Consider the following 22,538-nt stretch of genomic DNA (forward strand, 5'->3'; position numbering starts at 1 on the left):
GTTCACATTTCATAAAGAGCAAGGTTTACAAGTTCATTCACCATTACTTTTGATCATCCAGCAAAAGAAAGAGTAACTACAACACGGGAGGAACAGCAGTAGAGCTGAAAAAAAATCTACAGTACAGGACAGTACTATCAGTACAGCTGTTTTCAAAGAGAAAACATCTCTCATGTTTTTATAAGAACAATATAATAGAGCGAAAAAAGACCTTTGAGCACACACACACACTTCACTCCACACTGGGCCACAGCGACAGCCTCACTCACAAGTCCATGTGCTCCCGTGTAGCCAGTGCTAGATTCTGGTTCTGTTGGCACAGATACACGATCTGCAGCTGCTGCTGTTCCCTGTCGCCCTCTAGCTGAGCACGCAGACACTGAAGCTCCTCCATTAGCCAGTCACACTCACTGTTACCATGGCACCATAACACACAACCAATGTGCTTACAGTGACAATTACTGAGAAACAGATTCATTTGTATGCAACTATGATTTCTAAAAGCTGATTGTGGTCAAAATCTTACATAATATAATGCAACACAATTACACTCATTGTCTGCTTTATTAGAAAGCCCTATCTTGTAGCTCTACTCTTCTGGTGAGAGACTGTACCCCATCTGTTGATGCACAAATTGTGTTAGCCTCTAGCCTGTCATCGATGGACTAATTTCTACCAGGGCTCCTAAGAGATCCTAGTAGCATTTCAGCATTCAGCTAAAGGTGACTGATGAACATTTTATGGCCTTTTTAGATTAAACACAGAAACCTGAAGTGTGTAAAAGACATTCCATGTTTTATCTGAAGCTTGTAACAGATTAATATACATTTTACTATATTTAGCAGTTTTACAGTGACCCTCTCAGTAAAGAGCCCCAACAAAGAGCAAATGCTGTTCAACATTTCTAATAACTGAAAGAAACGCACTGGTCTGGCTACCACTCATACTCGCAGAGAGTAACATATCCAGGACTGCCAGAAGGCCTAGAGTGACATTTATTCTCAAAATATTGGTCCCATCCATATAACAGGTAAATCAAAATGTGATTGGTTGATTACACTGTCACTTCCTAGTTACTAAAAAGGCAGTGCTGCATGTATGCTTTAAACAATATGCTGGTGCCTCAGTATGACAGAAACCCCTGAGAAAAATATGAGAAATCTATAACAATCCTTTATTATAGACCAAGAAAAAAAAAAGATGGGAATGATAATGTGTGTGTTTCTCTTTTGCATTATATAATCACACAAACACGTCTGGAGCACTCTTTAAGGATTCTTTGGAAGTAAAGGCTTTATAAGATTGAGGGATTATTCTAGCTCTAAGTAGATTCAATTTTGGAAAACTTTCCAAACGTGGTTAAAATCCTAAAGAGAACTTCTAAAATCGCCTGGTATCAGCCCTGAGCGCAAAGTCAGAGAGCGCAGTAAATGTACAGGCATCTTTATGTTTTTGTGCATGTCTAGGTGCATTAAAGCAACTGTGTTTCAGAAATGTATTTTGTTCCCTGCATGTGTGTATTCTGCATGTATTCGTATTCTGGACTAATGGGAGAACGTGCATCTGTCTAATATTGACTAAGATGTGTATGATACACTCACCTTTGAGCCAGCTCCAGCCCCGCTCCCTCTTTATTATCTAGACAAGTGTCTCCTGGGAAACAGAGAAGAAGCTCAAAGTGAGAGGCGAAAAGAACTGAGGAGTCAAACAACACCAATCCTCAAATCTTATCTAAATATATAACCCGCACGTGTTTTACATTATCTAGGTCAGGGGTGTCTGGTGATCTTGTCTTGGGGGGGCCAAAGTGCATGTTTGGGGTAGGCAGAGGGCCAAAAAGATAAAACTATATATACACAGGGTCAAAAGTCACAGGACAGGTTTTATTTTATTTTTTATTTTATTACCGACTTTTATCTCTGGGGTCATCTCAAACAAATTGTGTATGCTGAGAAAATCCGCAACAAACACCAACTTCAGCACCGCATCGTGGAGGCTTGTGACAGCAAAAAAAAAAAAAAAAAAAAAAAAATGGTGTCCTGTGACTTTTGACTCACCCTGTGTGTGTGTGTGTGTGTGTGTATATTATATATATATATATATATATATAGAGAGAGAGAGAGAGAGGGAGAAATAGATAGATAGACAGACAGATATAGTGTATGATAAATATGCATGTAAACTGTAATAAAGATCTGTAGATAAACTTACCCTGCTCCAGTTTCTCCAGCAGACTGAGGCTCCTGTCCAGGTGTTGTCGGAGTGTTGTGTCCAGAACAGGCTGCCCATCACTGGGCTGCAACAGTTCCTCCAAAGCTACACGGAGATCCTGCAACTGCCTGCGCTGCTCTACGCCCAGGCCACGAGAGACGCGGATCTGCTCGCGTAATTCACACAGTTCCCGTGCTTGAGACTGCACCAGAGACTCAATCCTGCAGAAAAAGATATTTTCAATAGCTAGTACCTCCAAACTTCTCAAATCAGCAATATAAAATATCAAAACATGCAATAAATTAGCAAAAAATACAGAGATATGTCTACACTGCAGTGGGAATTACTCTGTAAAGTATGATAAAGTTGTTATATTGATAAGAATGAAGAGGATTTTTCCTTCCACTCTTACTTGGACGGAGAAGCTGGTTGGGTACTTCTATTCATTGTCCGCTCTCTCTCCAACTCAACAGTGAGCTGAGCAATACGAGCCTCCAGAGCCTGCTTGTCCTCCTCTTCTTGTCTGCCTGAAGGGTCTGAGGTTATGCTCAAAGTCTCTGCAGACAGAGACTTCTTCCTCAGCAATCGCTGGAGATGCTGGATGACCTTGTGCTGAGCTTCGACCTGCGACCTCAGTTGCTGGAGCTGCTGGCGAAGTAGGGCAGGGTCCAAGTTAGGGTCAACAGGGTCAGCGCTGGAGTCACAGGGCCGTGGAGAGCTGATGTCAGGTGAGCTGGGGTAGGACGGGCTGGATGCTGCAGAGTCAAGGTTCTCTGCAGAGGAGAAGCCAGCCAGGGCTCGCTTCAAAACGGGAGAGAGAGCAGGGTCCGAATGTGCAACACCATCCACATCTGAGAGGAACATAGATACAGGAAAACCAATGACAGAAACACACACAAGACAAACACAAATACATTAATATATTATGTTTGAAATGTCAGAATATCAGAGAAAAGACAAAGAACCAGGAAAAACACAAGAACTGTGAGTCACTTTATGAGAAAACTGAAAGAAGGTTAAGCTGGTTTGAACAGCCTGAAATGGTCACTCCAGTAAAACACTTTAGCCATGCAAAGAGGGGAAGGTAGATCACCACAACTGGATGCACATCAGTACAAACTCACCCCAGGCACACACAATGCTCATTTACTTCAAAACATCCCACGCTTTGCCTACACCTTAAGAGTTACCACAGCCACAGTTTCAACATGCAGGATAGAGTGGTGATTAGTATTGGGCATCTTCTCATAATTTCCAATGCATGCAGAACTAGGTCATCTTGAACATGCAGAACTCCTGGTCAGGCATATACACATACTGACAGCTGCTTTTAGCCAAAAAGATTAAAGGAATAGTCTGTTCAAAGATGTTAACATGGCCAACAATGATGGTTGGGGAAAAAAACAAGAAATAAAAAAGGTACAAAAAAAATAAATTAGCATTTAACACCTAACCACAATAACTACTGGTTTTCATGCCTTGCTAGTTTTTGCTTATTGTTACTCGTCACAGCTGCAATAATCCTTTAAGGCAGGTCCTTGCTCTACTTACAGGACTCATCAAGAACAACCACCCAGAGAACATGGTACAAAACCAGCATATATTATGTAACAATAGTTGGACTGTTATTTTAAAACCCTGTAGTACTGTAGTACCGAAATTTCAGCCACTATAACGATCAAAAATGGTAAACATGGCCAAATATTCTGACTGGGAAAAACAAGAATTAATAAGGCCTACGAGTCACTGTAAAAACGTAAGACAAATCATTTTACTGGTAATGGAAATGAGAAATAGCATTAAAAATGCTGTTTTTTTCCTTTCACTTGGTGTCAGTCAGTGTAGACCTATTCAAACATTTTGAGCAGCAGCAGAGTGAAAACACTGGCCATGTCGAACTACTTCCTTTCAACAAGGGACAAGTTAGATTATTTATTTATAATTTCTGTTAACATCAAGAAAATGAGCCACTTCTTTAAAGTTAAGATACCACTTGAAAGCATGACACCCTGCTTGACAAGCAGAATACAACACCAGAAGCAGAAAGTTTCTGCAACCAGGTCGACGCTATCTGTACCCTCAGTTTTTTGAAATGATGAAAAATACATGACAAAAGTATATTTCAGTGGAAAGTATAACTAAAAAATAATGGAATTTACCGCTTTGGAAGACCATTCACACTCTGTAGTTGAGGACCTTCGATTTCATGGTACATACTGTGACCTACATACCGTAACAGGTTTAGTATGTTTAAGAAAACTATTTTTATTTTGTTTTGTTTTGTTTATTTTATTTTGGCCTCTCTTGTTTTTGGTAAAGTATGTCCTGTATTTTGGTTCAATTTTCTGGTACATTACTAACTCCTGACTAACCTGACTAAATGCTATTAAACATTTTGAAAACACATAGTTGAGGACCAAGATTACACACAAAAAAAAAAAAAGCCAGAAAGTCTTTGTAAAGTTCATGCAGAGCTTTGGCAGATTTCTACAGTGCGTTTTGAACAGGCCTTGTCTACCTGTGCTACTGCCCTCTTCCCTCTCCACCTCCGTCTCACTCCTTCCACTTGTCTCGTAGCCAAGGTCCTGCGCATCCACCTGAACCCCCTTATCATCCCGTTTTCCAGGGGGTGCTAGAGGGCACGGCATGGGTCAAAGCAACACTGTCTTTGAGTGATCCTTACACATTCAGAGTTTGCTTTCAAAGCCCTTGTGACCGTTCTCCAACAAGATTACAAGTCTTAGCCTTCAGAGTTTAACTTTAGTCTTTGGTACAACACAAGGGCTGCTCCAAACTAGTCCAACATTATTGCAATTAGGGATGCACAATGATATTGGAATTTGTATCGACAGACATTAGCTAAAACAAAAAATGATCAGCATCGAAATGATGTCTAGATTTAACTGATATTAATGATGCATTTATATCAGGCTGGCCCAAATAATTTGAGAACTTTGTTTATTATACTGATATGTAGTAAGCTTTGTCTTTTTTGAGCCACAAACATTGCATGTTAAAATATATGTAATGAGCAAATGCCTTTAGACAGACCAGTTATTGGTAATAATGTAAGTATTAATGTAAAGTAATGCAGCATAAATTCATGCCAGGAGTCCCCTCACCTAAACTACTCTACTTTCCACAAAGCCATTGAAATGAAAAGAGCAGAGAGGCCTTAGCAAGAATTCATGTGTGGGACCAATTTAAATGATCCATGTACTCATCTAGAAATTTCAACAAGAAGTCAAAGCCTGTACAATGTTGTTTGGGCCAGTCCTACACTTACTGCACTTATAAACAGTAGCATGTTTAGGTTAAAGCATCCATCCCCAATGACAATGTTAGGATTTTTGATTAAACTACCATTTTTATTTTGTGTGTGTACTAGTTTGTGTGTATCGGTCACCCTCACCTTTGCAACGGCTCATGTGTTTGTCCCTCTCAGTCAAGTTCTGCAGTGCAATCATGGACTGAGCAGTAGTCAGCTTTTCCTCCAAGCTCTGACACACCTTGTGTTTCTCCTTTAGCTTCTCCTCTAGATTCTGACAGATCTCGTGTTTCTCCTTTAATTTCTCCTCTAGGTTCTGACACACCTTTTGCTTGTCCTTTAAGATCTTCATGAGGCTCTCTTGGGCTTCCTCAGTCTTAACCCCAACCTGTTCTCTAAGAGCACGCCTCTGCTCATCCTTTAATTGTTTTTCCAGCTCCTGAATCTTTTGAGCACGCTCTTTGATGAGTTGGAGGAGCACCAACAGGTTCTTATGAAGGTTCAGGTGCGTAGATCCTGCCTGCCCAGCACACAACGTTTCAGTTAAGTTGTGGTTCCACAGTGATGTTAAACCATTCTGGTTCTGCTGCCCTTGAGAAATTGGGGTGCTTGTCTTCTGTAGCCCAGCATCTATGATCTGCAAGGTGTGTTGTACTGATTTGTTCTGAGGGGGACCTGCAATACTGCTTTGGATTAGGTCAGCAGTGTCAGGGACGCCATATTGGTCTCTTTCCAGGAAAGCCTGGAGGAGCCTGTGCAAGTTTTGCTCCACCTCCGTGTTGAACTCAGAACCGTGTGAGGGCTGACTGTATTTAGAGCAGAAGTTAGCAACAGACTCCACTGCTTGTTCTGCTGCTAAAATACATTCAGACAGACAAGCAATTAACCGACTCTGACCCTCTTCAAGCACCTCCTCTTCTTCCAGGCCTTTAGCAATGCTACTCTGCTTTGGAGTATTGGCATTAGAACTCAGTTTGGTGATCGTCTCTTCTGCAGATCTTAACTTTTCTTGTAGCTCTGCATTCAACCTGCACTGCCGCAACAGTGACTCTTGCAGGGACTCTGCTTGGCGTTGCAAGTCTGACTCCACTGCAGAACCTTCATCAGGGCAGCTCAACTTCTCTGCTGCTCCTGTGAAGGCATCTTTATGCTCCTGCAAGGCCTTAATCTGATTGAGCAGACCCTCAAGCCTGTCAGATAACTCTTGTGGGTCACCCTGACTGGGATAAAGACGAGATGGGCTTTCAGGTCGATCAGATGTGGTCAATGAAGCGATGGCAGCCTCGGCTGTGTTTAAGCACTCTAATAGCTGAGCGTTGAGCTGGTCTTTCTCCTGCAGAGCTCTTTGAAGCATCTCGCACTGCCGCTGCAGTGTTGAATCTGAACCTGATCCAGACTGGCCTAGTCCACTTTCAGTGTCTAAACTACAGGCCGTAAGGTATGCAATAGTGGACTCTGCAGCCTCTAGGGCTTCCCGGTATTGGCTGTTCAGCTTGTCCCTTTCCTGAAGCTCTGCCTCTAGCCTCTCCCAATCCTTCCTCTGGAGTTGAAGTCGGGAGATGAGCTCTTCCTTCTCCTGGCACTCCTGGTTCAGTAGCTCAAGCTGGGTCAGGAGTTCTGATTCCTGAACCTCAGACACCTTATCTGCATTTGGTTTGGCAAGAGGGCTCTGCGCTGCCTCTGGGTAAGTGTTTTGTTTGCTTTCTGAGCCCCACAGGGGCTCTGAGCTGCTGCACACAGAACTCTGAGCTTCTGCCCCTTTGAGGTGTCTGCTGCTGAGATTTGGTTGGTCAGAGTCTGTCCCACTACGGTACTCAGTACTTTCCTCAGTATCATGATCACTCAACTCTCGTTTCTCTGTCTGCTTTTTAGGCCTCACTGGGACTGGAAGCCGGGACCTCACATATGCCTGCAGCAGGACATTAAAAGAAATGTTTATTGTAAAAAAATAAAACACCTTAAGAATAGCTTATCAGATATAAAACATAATAATTATTCAAATTGCTAATAATACTGTCCAACAAATATAAAGATAGCATTTAGTCTCGAGGTCATTATACACTGAATGAAACACTAATGTTCAACATGAAAACGCAAATCCGTGCAAAAACAGTATCCTAACAGCTCCTTTCTAAAAACTACTTGTCATTGCTGGGTTACAGCTGATCAGTCTGCTCAGTTGTTGCCATGCTAACAGCAAGGACAACTGTGATTAGACAGGGAGATTCTCAAAAATTGAACACAAGGCGAATAACATTTTAGAAAAATCACATACAACTTATCATCAGTAATACTTATCCTTCAATTAATTTATTTACATGTCGCTTGAACTAGTATGAATATGGAGACAAAAGAAAACATTCCCAGCAATAATACACAGTACAGAACGACTTAATGGAATTAATGGTCTTAACAGTCAAAGAAGTTCTTGGGTTATGCATTTAAGACTTACTGCATGTCTCGCCATTTGATGCTTCTGGCCTTTGGTCATCTTGACACTTTGGCCTTGTCTCCCTTTCTCTTTTCTTTCTTTTTCTTCCTCCTGTTCTCTGGCCTCATTTCTCTCTCTGTCTTTCTCCTTTAGCCTGTCCTCCAGACTGAGGGCGTGTTTCTGCGAGGCTTCATTCTCTGCTCTAAGACGCTCCATCTCACGAGCCATGCTGACAATCAATTCTGGGTCAAACCCTGTCCCACCAGCCGCTGCTGCTGCAGAGTTCCTCTGCAGTTGTTCCTTCAGCAGCCGAATAACCTTTCGGTGACTCCGGGCTTCAGATCGGAGTGTCCGCACGGTTTGGTGAAGGTCAGTGTGACTGTCGCTCTCTCCAGAGCTTTCTGCACTCTCTTTGTACTCGGCAGAGTTTTCTTCTTTCAGAAGCCCACGGAGCTCAGAAGCCTCCAAACGCAGTTTAGCTACCTGCTCCCTGAAAAAACATTTTCAATGAGGAATTTGCAGCATAATTTAGAGTCTACAGTTCAGACTGCCAGCTGACTGCTCTGCTTACCTGAGCTGAGAAAGAGATCCTGCTCCACAGTCCATGAGTAAGGATGCAAGTTCTGCCCGCTCATCATCACAACTTTGTTGTTCTGAAGCGTGTGGACCATCTCTTCTTCCTTTCAGAGGCTGAGCTAAAGAAGAACTCACAATCTTGCTTTGATCTTCAGGACTGTGGGCCCTTTCATTAATCTTTTCCTGGAAATTAAACAATAGAGGCCACATTTTGTCAGTTTCTTTTATTACTTTGGTCAGTCCTCAGCTCTAGGGCTTGAGTTGAACCCAACATTCTGGTTCGAACCCAAATGACATCATCATCAGGTCAAAACCCAAGACGAACCTGACAAAATCTTATCTGAACTAGATCTGACCCGATCCATATCATCACAAAGTTCTGAGTCTGATGTGGACTCTAGTTTGTCCAAAACTAACCTGAACAAGCTAATTATCACCCAAATGCTTAATACAACCTGTCAGGACAGCGCTGGTTAAATCATACTTCTGACCAACATACCAAACATTTTCAGTAAGAATAAATTTTCCAAAATGCACTGTTTTACTTGGCACTCATTGAATTTCTTATGAACGTGATCCTTGTGCTAAATGTACACATGGGTGATTCCAGCAGGTCTCATTAAAAAAAAAAGTTTAGGGCAATGAAAGTAGAGGGGAGAAATACTGAGACAGACAGCTTCCTCTTACCTTAACATCAGGGCCAGTTAGCTTTTCGTCAGCATTAGCGGCTAGAGGTCTGCCCAGTCCCTGCGGTTGCTATAGTAATGGAATGGGTGGTGACACATGACTTGAGAACAGAAAACGGCATGAAGAAAAATATAAAGAAAGTACACAGTAACGGCAGGATGGAGCGGCTGCAGGTGGTTATGAGTAAGAAAAACAGGCCAGAGAGACAGAGAGAGGAGAATACGGGTTAGGAAGGACGGAGAATGTGAGTGAGAGAGAGAGAGAAACTACTACGTACAGACATGCAGAAACACACCTACCCACACTCTCATCTGCATACACAAACACACAAATATAAACTACCACAAGCATGATTAGTGTTAGTCAGAAGAGACAGGGCTTCTACTCTGGAAACTAACATAGAGGTTAAAGGTTGCAGGAGAAAAGGTGGGTAAGAGGCAAGAAGCTCTATTGCTGCCGTCTCAAAAAGGAGTGTAAATACAAATTCAGAAATTAAGAAGCCTGTATTATCATCTGATGGTAAACTATTCTCTCCTGAGAAGTGCTATTACAGCAAAAGTATCATAAAAAAGCAAAAAAATCATTAGAACTTCGGGCCACTACTTGAAGATCATCATGTGTTACCTTGCTGGGAGATGAAAGGTCAATAAGGTCAGATGCGCCCTTGACATTACCCACAACACCCCTTTCTGTTGTTGCCAATTTTCTCTGGAGCTCAGCATTCAAAGCCTGCAACTCTGACATCTGAGAGGAGGAGACAAATTGGGAAATGTAAAAGATTGTGTGTGTGTGTGTGTGTGTATATATATATATATGTTTTATGAGGTTGAAGTTACTTCTTGAAGTCGCTTGAATTTTCCCATTCCACCTTAAATTCTGACTGAGGTGCCGAATGTAAATTTTGTGCCATTTAAGGTGGAACGGGAAAAAGCGAAGCTGGCTTCATCTTCGCCACTTTTTAGTGTTTGACAGTCTGTGTTGCAGATTTAACTTGCCAGGAAACCAACTGCGCTGCTTATGAATGCAAATAATGCATCATTGCTAGGTGACCTGCAGTCTGAGTCTCAGTCGATGTGAAACAGGGCTTTCGCACTGTGTTGCACACGTCCCGTTTGGAAGATCTTTTACTGACACCCCCCCCCTCTACGAGACCACAACCCAAGTTATAAAATCACCAAAAAAACAAAAACAACAACAACAAAAAAAAAACAGGTGGGATGGCTGTAATGTGCTGCATAGACATTTGTGACAGCCCTACATTTAAGATGGTGCTATAGGTTCTCTAGTGGTTGAGATGTTTTAAGTAAAACTCACTTTCAGTCTGAGTTGTTCCACAGAAAGCTCCTCGTCCAGTGCCTCTCCTACACATATGCTCATATAGGAGGTCTGCTCACCAATCAAACTCAGCGTGTCCACTGAAATTACCATACAAATACTGTTTATATCATTTTACAATCATTTGACAATTTTCTACAGCTTTCCTGAATCTTTATAAAGGATGTATGTACCCGAGTCATTTGCCTGTCCCACTCCTCCACCTCTGCTCTGGATCTGGCCCAGTCTGGCCTGTAGTGACGCATTCCAGCGGTGAGCTTCTTCCAGAGCATCACGCATACTTTCCAGCTCTGCAGGATCAGCACCTAAACACGCATGTACACAAATGAATATAAACGTTCTCATACACTGTAACTACGTACTCATCTACACACATGCATTTACAGACACATTATTACAGCAGCACTCAGACTTGTAAAAATCTGTGGCTACATATTCTGTATTATGTCAGTATTATGTTACATATTTGTCCTGTGTAAGCAACAACAGGACACAATGGTGACCACCTTTTACCCAAACTCACTGATGACCAGCTCACCGTTTGCCCTCCTGTTCTGCACTGTATTATTGATTTCCCTACTCCAGCACATCAATAGCTGGTACTAAAGCCCTTCATGAGCTGAATCAACTAGAGCAGAAGAGCAGCACAGTTTGTTGCACACACAAATAATGTGGGATTCTTGGTTACAGAGGAGAGCATATTAGTAAACTCAGAAAAATTGCATGTTTTTAACTGTTGTCGTGAAATTCTGGGCTGGGTTTCCAAAAACCATCTCAGCACAATGACAGTTCTTAAAAGGCAGAGAGATAATCACACTGAGACACTTTTGGGAAACTGGGTCTTGATTTCTCATATTGAAACAACCTGAATCACACCAATAATACTGAGGCGTAAGAGAATAGAATATATGAATGAATCAGAATGAATCATCAAAATATCCTTTTTCTTCATCTTTTTCTCCAGTCTTAGACCCCCCCCCCGCCCCACCCCCATCAACCACCTCCAGTACCCTACCACAAATTCCCCCCAGCACACTCTCTCTCCCCATGCCTTTCCCTGTCTGATACACATAGGTATAAATTAGGTCATGCACACAGTAAGATTATTCTGCCTCTTGATACAGGGTGAGACAGCATAGCCACGGCAACAACCACATGAACCAGATGGACCCAAGAGGATTAATCAGGTCAAAGACGGCGCACTCTGTTTTACCCTCTCTCTGCCTTTCTCTTCTGTATTTTATCTTGGAATGTGTTTGCGTGTAAAAATCTTTGGGGAACTCCACAGCAGTAATGATAAAAAATCTAAACATTGTGGACAGACTCCTGTCAGAGAGATACAGCTACTTTTAAACAGAGAAAATCTCACAGGGATTAGCCTCTAGCTGTGTGTGTGTTTCATTGGTTACTGATGACAGGGCAGATGTGTTCACCCATACGCAAATAAACCCATCTGAGCACATTTATGGGAAACGTGAAGACATTTGATGGAAAGGTGAAGTCAGATTGTGTGTATGTGTAGTGAGAGAACAGTGAGTTCATTAGTGTTCATGCTGAGCCAGGTGTAAAGAGCAGTGTATGTTTGCATAATTCAGGCATATTTGCATGGGAGAAACAGAAAGACACAGAAAGCAAGTTTTATTTGAGGGCTACTTTATCTTCAGGGATGAAATGATTTCGCAGATGAGTGAAGCAGAAAGCTGGGTCAGACAGATGAAGAGAGACAGGCATAAAGGAAGCAGACCACAGAAAAAAGCAAGTAGAGACAGAGTATATGAAGGAACAGATTTAGCATGCAGACAAATTAATAAATAAATAAATAAATAAAACAACGAAAGAAAAAAAGACTAATACAGAAAATCAACACCATTTAAACAATGAAGAATCCAAACAAAACTGAACAGGACCATGTAAAATCATTATAATCAACCACAGACACAGGCAACAACATGGGGGGGGCAGCGATAGCATTGTGGAATGTATTGAATGGCATACATGAAGAAAGAACAGAAAAGAAAAAAGTGTCTGCAGGCTTAATCTGGAGTACTGACTGTGTCTGAGAGCAGTGTTTATGTATTTTAGACTACAGCCTGTGTATGAGGAGAAACACATGAATGAATGAATGAATGAATGAATGAATGAATGAGTGAATGAATGAATGAGCACATAAATAATTCTATCTCTGCATTTTCTCTGGGTAACATATTTACGCAGATCTCCCCTCTACATAAGCTTACTGCAATAAACATTCACTGCATATCATGTATACTACACAGTTACTTAACTTGACTGTTACTCAGACATGCACGTCCATGTCCTAACACTCCGACTGACCCTCAGAGGAGTCTATGGTCAGTATACAATCTGTGACTGGCTGCCCTTGACCTTTCGGTACCGCACCTTCTCTCTGACTGGCTCTTTGGATTTCTCTGTGCAGATGCTCTCTGAGCTCCTCGTTGCAGCGGATCCCATCCTCCAGCTGCTGTCTAAGAAGAGTCAGTGCTGCCAACTCCAGCTGCAAAGCCTGTAACCGCTGGGCACTGTAATCACACACATATGCACGGTATCAGGCACACGCAGGTAAACACACAAAGTAACCTGATGTACTCCACTGCAAGAGTATCATATACAAAAAAAAAAAAGTAGTCAGATTTTACTGATGCAAATCTGGGTAGTGATATTGCAACAGATTACCATGACTTAAAACAAAAAGAACAAAGTCAAATGGTTCTTTGTGTAGCTAAATGATCTTTTCATCTAAACTAGACAGCATCTCTCTCGCAAAGTACATCAAGTACTTTTCAGTTTTGTGGCAGGAAAGTATGAGATCTTTGGTTGTAACTGCACTAACCTGTCCTGCTCTTTAACCGCTCTGACCAGGTTGGAATAAAGCTGCTGCTCTGCCCTCAGGATGCGGTTTAGCTCTGCCTGCTCCAAACGCAGATCCACCACAGATGGCATCGCCTGTAGCGGTCAATGTACAGAGAAAATATGTTGAGAATTTATGCAAATAACGCTGTACAAAAGTTCAATTACATGTTTTATTTATTTTCTTTGTTGATATTTTAGCACATCTCCTACATTGAGCTTAAAGATGGCATTTTTATGCTTAGGTTTTATGTTAGGTTTAACATATAACATTGTTAGGTTTAACATATAACATTGTTAGGTTTAACATATAACATTAAAACGTAAAAATAAAATGTGCCAAATATTGTTCAGGTCATATTTTTTTTCCCAGTATGTTAATTTCAGTAAATGAACAGCAGATGTGCCTTAAATGTGCAGGGGTGTGTTGTCTGCTGAGGAGGTGTTAATTTATTTTTTACTTATAAAAAGTGACATCTTTGTAATTTTTTGGTATGCATGTGTGTTAGTGTACCTCCTGCTGGCTGTCTCCCCCAATGAGGGTTCTCTCTCTCTGCGGAAGGGAGGGGAAGCTGTGTTCCTCTCCAGGCTGTAAGAGGTGGTCCCTCGCTGCAGCCAGCCGGTTCTCCCCTCTCTGGACCAAACGCTGCTGTAGCTCCTACACACAAAGCAAAGACTGATGAAGAAGCCATTTCAATTATGTCTTTAATTGCACAGAAAAAAACTGTTGTGTGTGTGTGTGTGTGCTCATGTACACTTACAGCAATAATTTCCTCTTTAGTATTGAGTGTGGATGCGAGAGACTCAATGTTGGCTTTCTGACCCTCCAGTTGGCCCTCAAGCTCAGAGACAACAGACTGCAGTTCAGCTAGAGACATCTGGAACACACATAATTACATTATTGTGAAAGGTAAACTCTCACACACAGGGTAGAGCTAAAAGATTTAGAGGAAGTATCCGATTTTTCTGACCACTATCAATTTAATTTGTCAATATGTTCTATAAATTAGGATGGGGACCTATTTATTTGGCCAAGAAGACCAAAATAACCTCCTTTTCTGGCTTGACTTGAATCCTGAACATAGTGTGCCACACTGCCAGGTAGTTTACCCCTGCCCCACCCCATGTAAAAAAAAAAAAAAAAAAAAAAAAAAAAAAAATAATATATATATATAAAAAAGCAATCTTCTATTTTCTACAAGCCTTTACAAACACTGCCATGTATACAAAGACGCACAGGTGCATGCGCACACACACACACACACACACACACCTTGAGCTGGTTCTCTCTCTTCAGAGCACTATTAAGAGCATCTGTTTTCTGGGCAAGCTCCTTCTTCAGTATTACAGCAGATTTCTTACTGCCAGGGAGAGATTTCTCCAGGTTCTCCTCGCTGTTCCGCCGTGACAGCTCAGCTACACATACAGCAAAAGGATTACAATGATTGTGATTAGACTCTGATTAAACTGTTCAGAATTCTCAATACAGGCAAATGTTATTTGACACAAAGACATGATTAAAAGAAATTTGTCGTTCTTTTTCCTCACACAGATACACAGTGGCCCCCAAAAATATTTGGACATTTGTGCCATATTTGCCATCACATCATTGCATTTCCAAACACAATGTCAAAATAAAGTGGCATTCTGAACAGATCATTCCGGTACAGTAATTTTCTTTTTGGCAAAGTATTTGTTCAAAAGGAGGCCGGCGTATTTTAGATTGATATTGCTTCAGCATTTTGTTTGCATATTTCTGCAAAATTGCTTTTAAAATGCCTTTCACGATCCCATACATAAACACAAGCTTACTGACATGCCTGAATGAAAAACCTGAAGAATTTTAACTTTAAGAACTTTGAAGTTTACCCATTGTTAATTTGTTCAATGTTTCAAATGTCCATATACTTCTTGGGTTCTCTGTGTCCAAGAACATCCACATTCTTACCCTCCCTCTCCTCAAGTCTCTCCTGCAGAACCTCGATGGTCTGTCTGAGCTCTAACACCTGAGGGGGTGGAGTCTCACCGACCTTTACCTCAGCCATGTAACGATCTCTTTCCTGACCACGCTCCAACAGCTTCTGTACACAGACACATATGCACAATAATTAATTAATGGGGTTATATGCCACAGCACTGTAACTCCTTTTTTAAATGTACTCTGTCCACTACATTTAAAAAGTGGTTAGTTAAAGGTAAAAAAATGCCACCAGCCATTCGGCTATGAACTAAATCACAAAAACTGAAGATTGCACCTTCATTAACCAAAACCAAAAACGTTTCACTGAGTAATGGGGATCCTTTCCATACCTGGGGCTTCAGCATCTAAGCATAAGTCAAATGACCAAAAAAACACTACACAGTGGTCAGATGTGACTGATAAAAGGTCTCACATTGATGACCGCATCCTTCTCTGCCAGTGCAGCACGAAGTTGAGCCGTCTCTAAGGAGGTGTCCTGCGTTGCCATGCTGTTGAGTTTCTGGGCACTGCTGAGCTGCAGCTGGGCGTCTGTGAGCTGACTGCGCAGATTCTGCAGTTCTGCAGTCCATTCGGACAGAGCCTGCGCATGGCGCTCTGCACACTCCTAGACACGCACATGCACATACATATTACACATAAAATAGCCGCCTTCACAAGGACAAATGTACTCGTTCGTGCACAGACTGCATTTTAATGTGCAGTACACTAATGTACAGAGGACACTGTACTTTGGCCATCAGACACCTTTTCTGACACGTAAAATGCAGCAAGAGTGCAGGTGTCTACATAGCTTTAGTACCTTCAGCAGCTGGTCTTTGCTGTTAATGGTGGCAAGCAGGTTCTCAACAGCAGTCTGGTTCTCACACACTAGCCTCTCTCGGTCCTTCACCGCCTCCGTTAACATCACCTCCGTCAACTTTATCCTTTGATTCATCTGCTCAATCAGGTCACGCCCCTGAGATTCTGACTGACTAAGAACTGTGCTGGCCATCTCCTGTGGACCAGAGGGTTGAAGAAAAAAAGAATAAATCTGTGCTTGATATAGATGCACAAACAAATAAAGCAGGCAGTAAATTCTCTTCCTTAATTTAGGATTTGGCTAAAGGAAATGTGGTACTGTACTGCTTTCCATGAATGAAATTTGAAATTAACGCTACAACTGTTTGTGAGAGAATGAGTGCGGTGCGTGTATGTATGTTACCTCCATGTCTTTAGTCTTGAGTTCCAGAGTGTGCTGTAGGTGCTGGATAATGGAGTCTTTCTCTCTGAGAGCTCTCTGCAGGTTGTCCTCACTCTCCTGTTTGGAGCGCTGTACATTCTTCAGAGAGTTCAGCAGCTGCTGTAACTCAACATCTTTCTCCTTCAGTAAAGCATCAAAGCTCTGATTGTGCACACAGACACAGACACACACACACACACACACACACACACAAAAAGAAAGACAGAGAAGTGTTAATTGGGAGACTGAAGATTTAATATTTAAGAGAGAGAGTGCTACTGCTACTCATCTCTAGCAAATTACTGTTTCACTGGTTCAGTTCAGTGAATAGCTATGAAGTTGCATCACTTGTAATAAAAACACAAATATTTACATTGATGGTTTCTTCATTGTGTGTGAGCAAGTTGTTGAGGCGCTCCAAGTCTCTCTCCTTCTCTCTCACATTCAACTGCAACAGATGAATCTCATTCTCCTTCTCCTCCACAGCTGCATACTTTTCATCCAGTGCTTTCTGTACATGTCAGAACACACAATGTCAATGAACACAAATTGTAGGACATTAACTTGTTCACAGATTGTTGTAAACCTAGTTGGTGTATCATAAACAGCCATGAAAAAACAAAAAACATGAGCACCAATGCAATTTGAGCAGGAAATCGTGTTTTGCAACATCAAATCACAGCATAGCAGAATACCCTCAGCAAGCTGCACATGGGATAAAGACTGCATAATAACACAGGGACAAAAGAAAATGATTAAACCTCCAGCGCCTTCTCCTTCTCTCTCAGCCTCTCCCTCAGCTTGACCAGCATGGCATCACTGCCTCCTGGGGCTCGGTCCTGCTCTAAATCCTGCACCATGTTCATGTAGTCCTGAAAGCAAAGCAGATTAGGGTGCCTCTTTATAAAGCCACCTTTGATTGGAAATAAGGCAATGTACAGTGTACACTGTACAATGTATAATGCTTAATGGTTTTGCATGTGTACAAACCTGTAGCTGCTGTTCTTTGTGTGTGAGACTGGTTGTCAGATGTTGTATAGTTGTCTGCAGCTTGTTTTCTGTTGCACGAGTACGCTCTTGCTGTTCTAGCTGCTGATGTTCTAGACTGTTCTCCCGGTCTGCCAGCTCTCCCCTGAGCTTCTTCAGCTGATTCTGCAGGTCCTGCGATACAAGTACACCAAAGACTAAATTAAAACAAATATATTCACATAGTTTTATTCAGGACACACCTTAGGGAATTAATTAAATCCACAACTGCTGTTGTGAATATTACTAACATTGATGGTCTTGTCTGCTTTCCTCTTCTGTTGCTGTAGCAGTTCGAGCTCCTGCTCCAGTTGCAGTTTGTCCTGCTGGAGGAGGGCCAGCTCAGCATCTCTACTGCTAAGCAAGCGCTGCAGTCTCTGGGCTTCCAGCAGAGAAGAGTGGGCCTCTGCTTGGAGCCGTGACAACTCAGCCTGCTGGGACAACAACAGGGCCTGCTGCTCCTCAGCTCCCTACGGCACACACATGTGCAAAAGAATGTTAATGAAAAATGCAAATGCGTCAAAATAAAACAATACGTATTAAAACATTACAAATGTGTGCATGCAAATACACAAACAAACGTGCTCTGCTTGCCTGGTATTTCTGGAGTTGAGCTTTATGAAGAGCTTCTCTGGCCTTAGCTAAAACCTGATCCTTCTCCTCCAAATTCCCATACAACTCCTCCACCTGAGAGAGAAAGTGACACAGAGAGAGAAAGAGAACGGGAAGTATGATTTAATCCATTTATAGTTCACTAAATAGCAAATAATTGCTTATCATTATTTATTGAGCTAAGGAGAGCAGATAGAGGATTGATGAAACAGAGTAACATCCCACACCTCTTTCTCTTTCTCTTTGAGCAGGAGGCTGAGGCCCTGGATGGTTTTGTCTCTTTTCAGAGAGTTCCTCTTCTCTGCAGCCAGCTCACTGTCGCGCTCCTCCAGCTGTACTGAAAGAGTCTAAGGGAACAGGGACAAAATGGAACTTTGATATACAAATATTACAGTGAGACTGTGTGCTTGGTGTTTGGTGGGTTCATTCTATGGCCATACTTGTGAGATCCAAAAGCGCACGTGTACCTTGTTTTCTCTTTCCATCTCTTCCAGTCTCTGTTTAAGCGTCTGGCTGCTGTTCTTGGTGGACTTAAGCTCTTCAGTCAGCTGCCTGGTCATCTGCTGCAGCCTGTTCACCTCACCCTCCTTCGCTACACACACCTGGAAGAAAAAGAAAAGAAAAAAAAAAAAAAACACAACATGAATACAGAAGTGAAACAGATGTAAACAATCTTATTACACACACACAGTAAGTGTTCTATATATGTACCTCTTGTTTGAGAGGCATGTATTCATCATTATACTCCTCCTCCAGCTCTCTCAGAGCTCTCTCTGCCTTAACCCTTCTAGCCATGCCCATTTGTGCAAGTCCAAACACACAACTGGGTTGTGATAGGACAGGAATCTTGCTGCCAACAGTTAGTGGGAGGGGGCGCGCCCTAGCACGCCGCAATAGCTGCAGAAAATCAGACAGCAGAGATGAGGTCTCCAAGGTAGCAGAGGAGGAACCTCGGCGTGAGCGTGTCTGTCTGAGCGTGAATGGAGTGCAGTCTGGGCGCTCTTGTGTGAGTGACTGGAGGGAAACCGAGCGAGATGACAAAGTGGCCCTTTTGTGAATAAGATCTGAATATTCTCGATTTCGTGACTGAACTCCAGTTCCCAGCATCGGTCCTGCTTTCAACCCTGCCTCCCGGCCCTTTCTGGTTGCTAGACTTGACCCAAAAGAGGAGGAGGAGGAGCGTTCCGCTGTGACTCCACTCAGTGGCTCAAGACTGACACAGCGCCTCAACTGACCGGTTTCTAGACTTCCTCTGCTGGTGGCATTATGGACTCCAGAACTTCGCCTCCGGCCCTGCAGCTTCTGCTGCTGCTTTGGCTGTTCCTTTTGTGGCAGCTCCATGATAAGTCTGGTCTTGTTTCGCTGCCGTTTAAGCTGGTTTTGCTGATGCCTTTGCTGTAGCTGTGTTTGAACACAATGCTGGTATGACCCGAGTTGTGCTGGTTGTTTGTCATATTCCTGACCTGGTCTGGTCTCATCTTTTCTAAACTGACTGGGTTCTTGCTGGTTCTGGTTCTTCTGCCCAGAGCAGGTGGGCTCCTGTGGGTTGTTCTGCTGGTATTTGTGTGCTATGAGCACCCTCAGTCCATCCCTCTCATTGTGCAGCTTCTGCAGTTGTGCAGCATGGGCATCCTGCAGGTTGCCAATGGCAACATCACATTGCACCACACGCTCCAGCAGGAACACACACTTTCCGCACAGGAACTCACCTCGGCCATCACGATGGAGATCACACCCCAGCACATGGGACAGGACCACAGCTAGCCGTAAGCGCCCACATGTACTAAACAACCAGCGGCACTGCCCGCCACCAGGCACACACACTCCACATACACGGCACGGCTCCCGCATGATCACACATGACCTTAACAAATCACCCAAATCATCACAAACTTGCTCATTTAGCTCTAACTGCGTAGCCTAGCTCAAACATGGCCTGCAGTAGGCAACAATCAAACACGTAATCTGATTCTTACAAGATCAGACAAGTATGCCCACGCACAACCACACAATGTCCAGCCTACAGGTGATCACTGCCAGCAAACCAGTTTGGATCCATCCTTCATTGCTATATTTTCTCATATTCCTGCTGTCCCTCTACCCGTGTCCTTCTTTCGCTTCCTCTCGGCTATCTGTCCTGAGCCCAGTGCACTGAGCTCAAGCCACACAGGGAATAAAGCCTCTAATCCAGCCACACACCCACCCACACAGGGAAAATCCAATGAGAGCTGCACACAGCGACTAACAACACGATCATGACTGCATGCACATACACCCACCCACGCACACAGTAATCCACCCCTACCTCTTCACCCAGGTGTCCAGGGGAGGAGAGCTTAATTTGGTCCGCTGACGCTAGAGTGCACCCAGCTCAGGTGCAGCCGGAGCAGTATTAACATCTGTTAGTGCTCAAACAGCAGGAAAGTGTGGAACCTATCACCATCTGTTAGCTGTCCTACAGTAGAAGAACTCGGAACCTACTAGCATCTGTTAACTGTCCTATAGCAGAGGTGTACAAAGCCTGTCAGCATTTGTTTGTTGTCCTACAGCAGAAAAGCACAGAATCGGTTAGCACCTGTTAGCTACCCACAGAAGAGGTGTACAGAGCTTGTCAGCATCTGCTAGCTGTTCTATAACAGATAGAATGTGGAACCTGTTCGCAACCATTAACCATCCTACAGCAGACGATTGTGGAACCCATGCTGGAAAGGGAAGTCACTTGGAAGTGACTTAGGAGGTCATAAGATGAAGGTTTCTGTCGCTTTACATGTGAGAAAAACACAATCACTTCGGCTAAAAACATTTATAATACTATGCTGGGAAGGCTTTCTACCAGCTTCTGCTGAGCCACAAGAGTATCAATCAGGTACTGATGTTGGGCAATGAGGTCTGGCTCAGAACCGGCATTCCAATTCATACCAAAATCGTGTGATAGGGTTGAGCTCAGGACTCTGTGCAGGCCAGTCAAGATTTCTGTATGGACTTCACATGTGTGTGAGGAGTCATGCTGAAAGAGGAAAGTAGACACGTCTGTGAAGTGCGGACATGAATGGGGAGTAGGCAGGGAGTGCTCTGGGGGGAAACCGCACATGCTGTCAGAGTGGTTCTCCTATGGATAAGATTCAAATACCCTTAGCACAGTAACTGGGTCCAGTTCCCAGCAGCCTATGTAGCTGCTTTGGGTCTTCCACAACTAACCATGTCATACTGGACCTCACTTATGCACAGGGGCACTGTCATGCTGAAACAGGAGCAAACTTTCCCCAAACTGTTCTAGCATTAAGCATTAACATTTTCTTTTACTGGAACAAAGAAGAAGAGCCCAAGTCATGAATCAGCCCAAATCAAGAAAAACAGACCATTACTCCTCCACCAAACTTGACATTTGGCACTAAAAATGCGGGCAGGCAACAATCTAGCAGCACCCACCAAACCCAAATGTGTCTGTCAGACTGCTGGATAATGAAGCATAATACATCACCCCAGAAAATGTGTTTCCACTGTTCCAGTGCGCTGTGCTTTATAACACTCTTGCCAATGCTTGGCATTGTGTGTGGTGTCTGCTCGGCCATGGAAACTAAAATCATAACACTCCTTCAGAAATGGTATTGTGCTCACATTGCTTCCAGAGGCAGTCTGGAACTCTGAAGTGAATGCTACTACCAAGGACAAACAATTTTTATCAATCTTCAGTAGTCAGTGGTCCAACACTGTGAGCTTGTATGGCCTACCATTTTACGATATTTTTGCTCCAAGTTGTTTTCACTTCACAATAACAGCACTTACAGTTGATCAGGGCAGCTCTAGCAGAGAAATCTGACTAACTGCTGAAAAAGTTGGCATCCTATGACACTGGGCTTTTGAGTATGAGCCACTCTTACTGTTGGTCTTTGTCTGTGGAGTTTACATGGCCGATTTATGACTTGCATGTGTGATTTATGCAACTAATAGCAAAGAATGTGATCGAAATAGCCAGCCCCATTAACTGGAAGGGGTATTCATATCCTTTTTATCTTTGTACATATAGTACAAAGAGAACTTCCCCTCACTCGCTCAAATGGCTTCAATTAATGAACCTTTTATTTTAGTAAAAGTTAAAGTACACATTTTCTAAGCAGTTATAAAATATTGCCTATGTTTACTTTTTAAACTTCCAATAATCAACACAAAAATCTTACGACTATGAAAGTAAATGACAAATAAAAACCACTGTGAATCTTTACTAAATAGTCTACCATGATTCTGTAATCTGGTCTACTGATTGCACAGGCAACTCTTTTCCTCTTGCTCTAATTCCGTTTTTCGTTCAGCAGCAAATCTGATT

General features: G+C 42.8%; 1 protein-coding gene across 6 annotated transcripts in view; it reads right to left on the reverse strand.

The window, feature by feature from the left end:
* The window catches only part of cdk5rap2 (CDK5 regulatory subunit associated protein 2), a 53,857-nt gene that overhangs the window by 10,736 nt on the left and 20,583 nt on the right, over positions 1-22,538 (reverse strand). For 3 of the 6 annotated variants that reach the window (XM_017685480.1, XM_017685482.2, XM_017685479.1), the window contains exons 1-28: positions 18,926-20,350; positions 18,682-18,816; positions 18,442-18,561; positions 18,197-18,289; positions 17,854-18,072; positions 17,567-17,737; positions 17,338-17,448; positions 16,950-17,087; positions 16,559-16,738; positions 16,157-16,351; positions 15,770-15,961; positions 15,325-15,457; positions 14,650-14,792; positions 14,138-14,254; positions 13,891-14,034; positions 13,360-13,472; positions 12,909-13,048; positions 10,682-10,813; positions 10,488-10,588; positions 9,798-9,917; positions 9,174-9,242; positions 8,482-8,669; positions 7,932-8,400; positions 5,624-7,388; positions 4,730-4,843; positions 2,624-3,062; positions 2,212-2,432; positions 1,602-1,653 (exon numbers count right to left, since the gene is read on the reverse strand). In XM_017685480.1, coding sequence (XP_017540969.1) covers positions 1,602-1,653; positions 2,212-2,432; positions 2,624-3,062; positions 4,730-4,843; positions 5,624-7,388; positions 7,932-8,400; positions 8,482-8,669; positions 9,174-9,242; positions 9,798-9,917; positions 10,488-10,588; positions 10,682-10,813; positions 12,909-13,048; positions 13,360-13,472; positions 13,891-14,034; positions 14,138-14,254; positions 14,650-14,792; positions 15,325-15,457; positions 15,770-15,961; positions 16,157-16,351; positions 16,559-16,738; positions 16,950-17,087; positions 17,338-17,448; positions 17,567-17,737; positions 17,854-18,072; positions 18,197-18,289; positions 18,442-18,561; positions 18,682-18,816; positions 18,926-20,065 — 7,154 coding nt within the window. In that variant the 5' untranslated portion in view covers positions 20,066-20,350. Of the gene's footprint in view, positions 1-1,601; positions 1,654-2,211; positions 2,433-2,623; positions 3,063-4,729; positions 4,844-5,623; positions 7,389-7,931; positions 8,401-8,481; positions 8,670-9,173; positions 9,243-9,797; positions 9,918-10,487; positions 10,589-10,681; positions 10,814-12,908; positions 13,049-13,359; positions 13,473-13,890; positions 14,035-14,137; positions 14,255-14,649; positions 14,793-15,324; positions 15,458-15,769; positions 15,962-16,156; positions 16,352-16,558; positions 16,739-16,949; positions 17,088-17,337; positions 17,449-17,566; positions 17,738-17,853; positions 18,073-18,196; positions 18,290-18,441; positions 18,562-18,681; positions 18,817-18,925; positions 20,351-22,538 lie in introns of those variants that run through there. The other 3 variants (XM_017685483.2, XM_017685484.2, XM_017685481.1) reach the window with 2 other exon arrangements.

This window comes from Pygocentrus nattereri, chromosome 16, assembly GCF_015220715.1.
Source record: "Pygocentrus nattereri isolate fPygNat1 chromosome 16, fPygNat1.pri, whole genome shotgun sequence".
In the NCBI taxonomy this organism is placed as follows: Eukaryota; Metazoa; Chordata; class Actinopteri; order Characiformes; family Serrasalmidae; genus Pygocentrus; species Pygocentrus nattereri.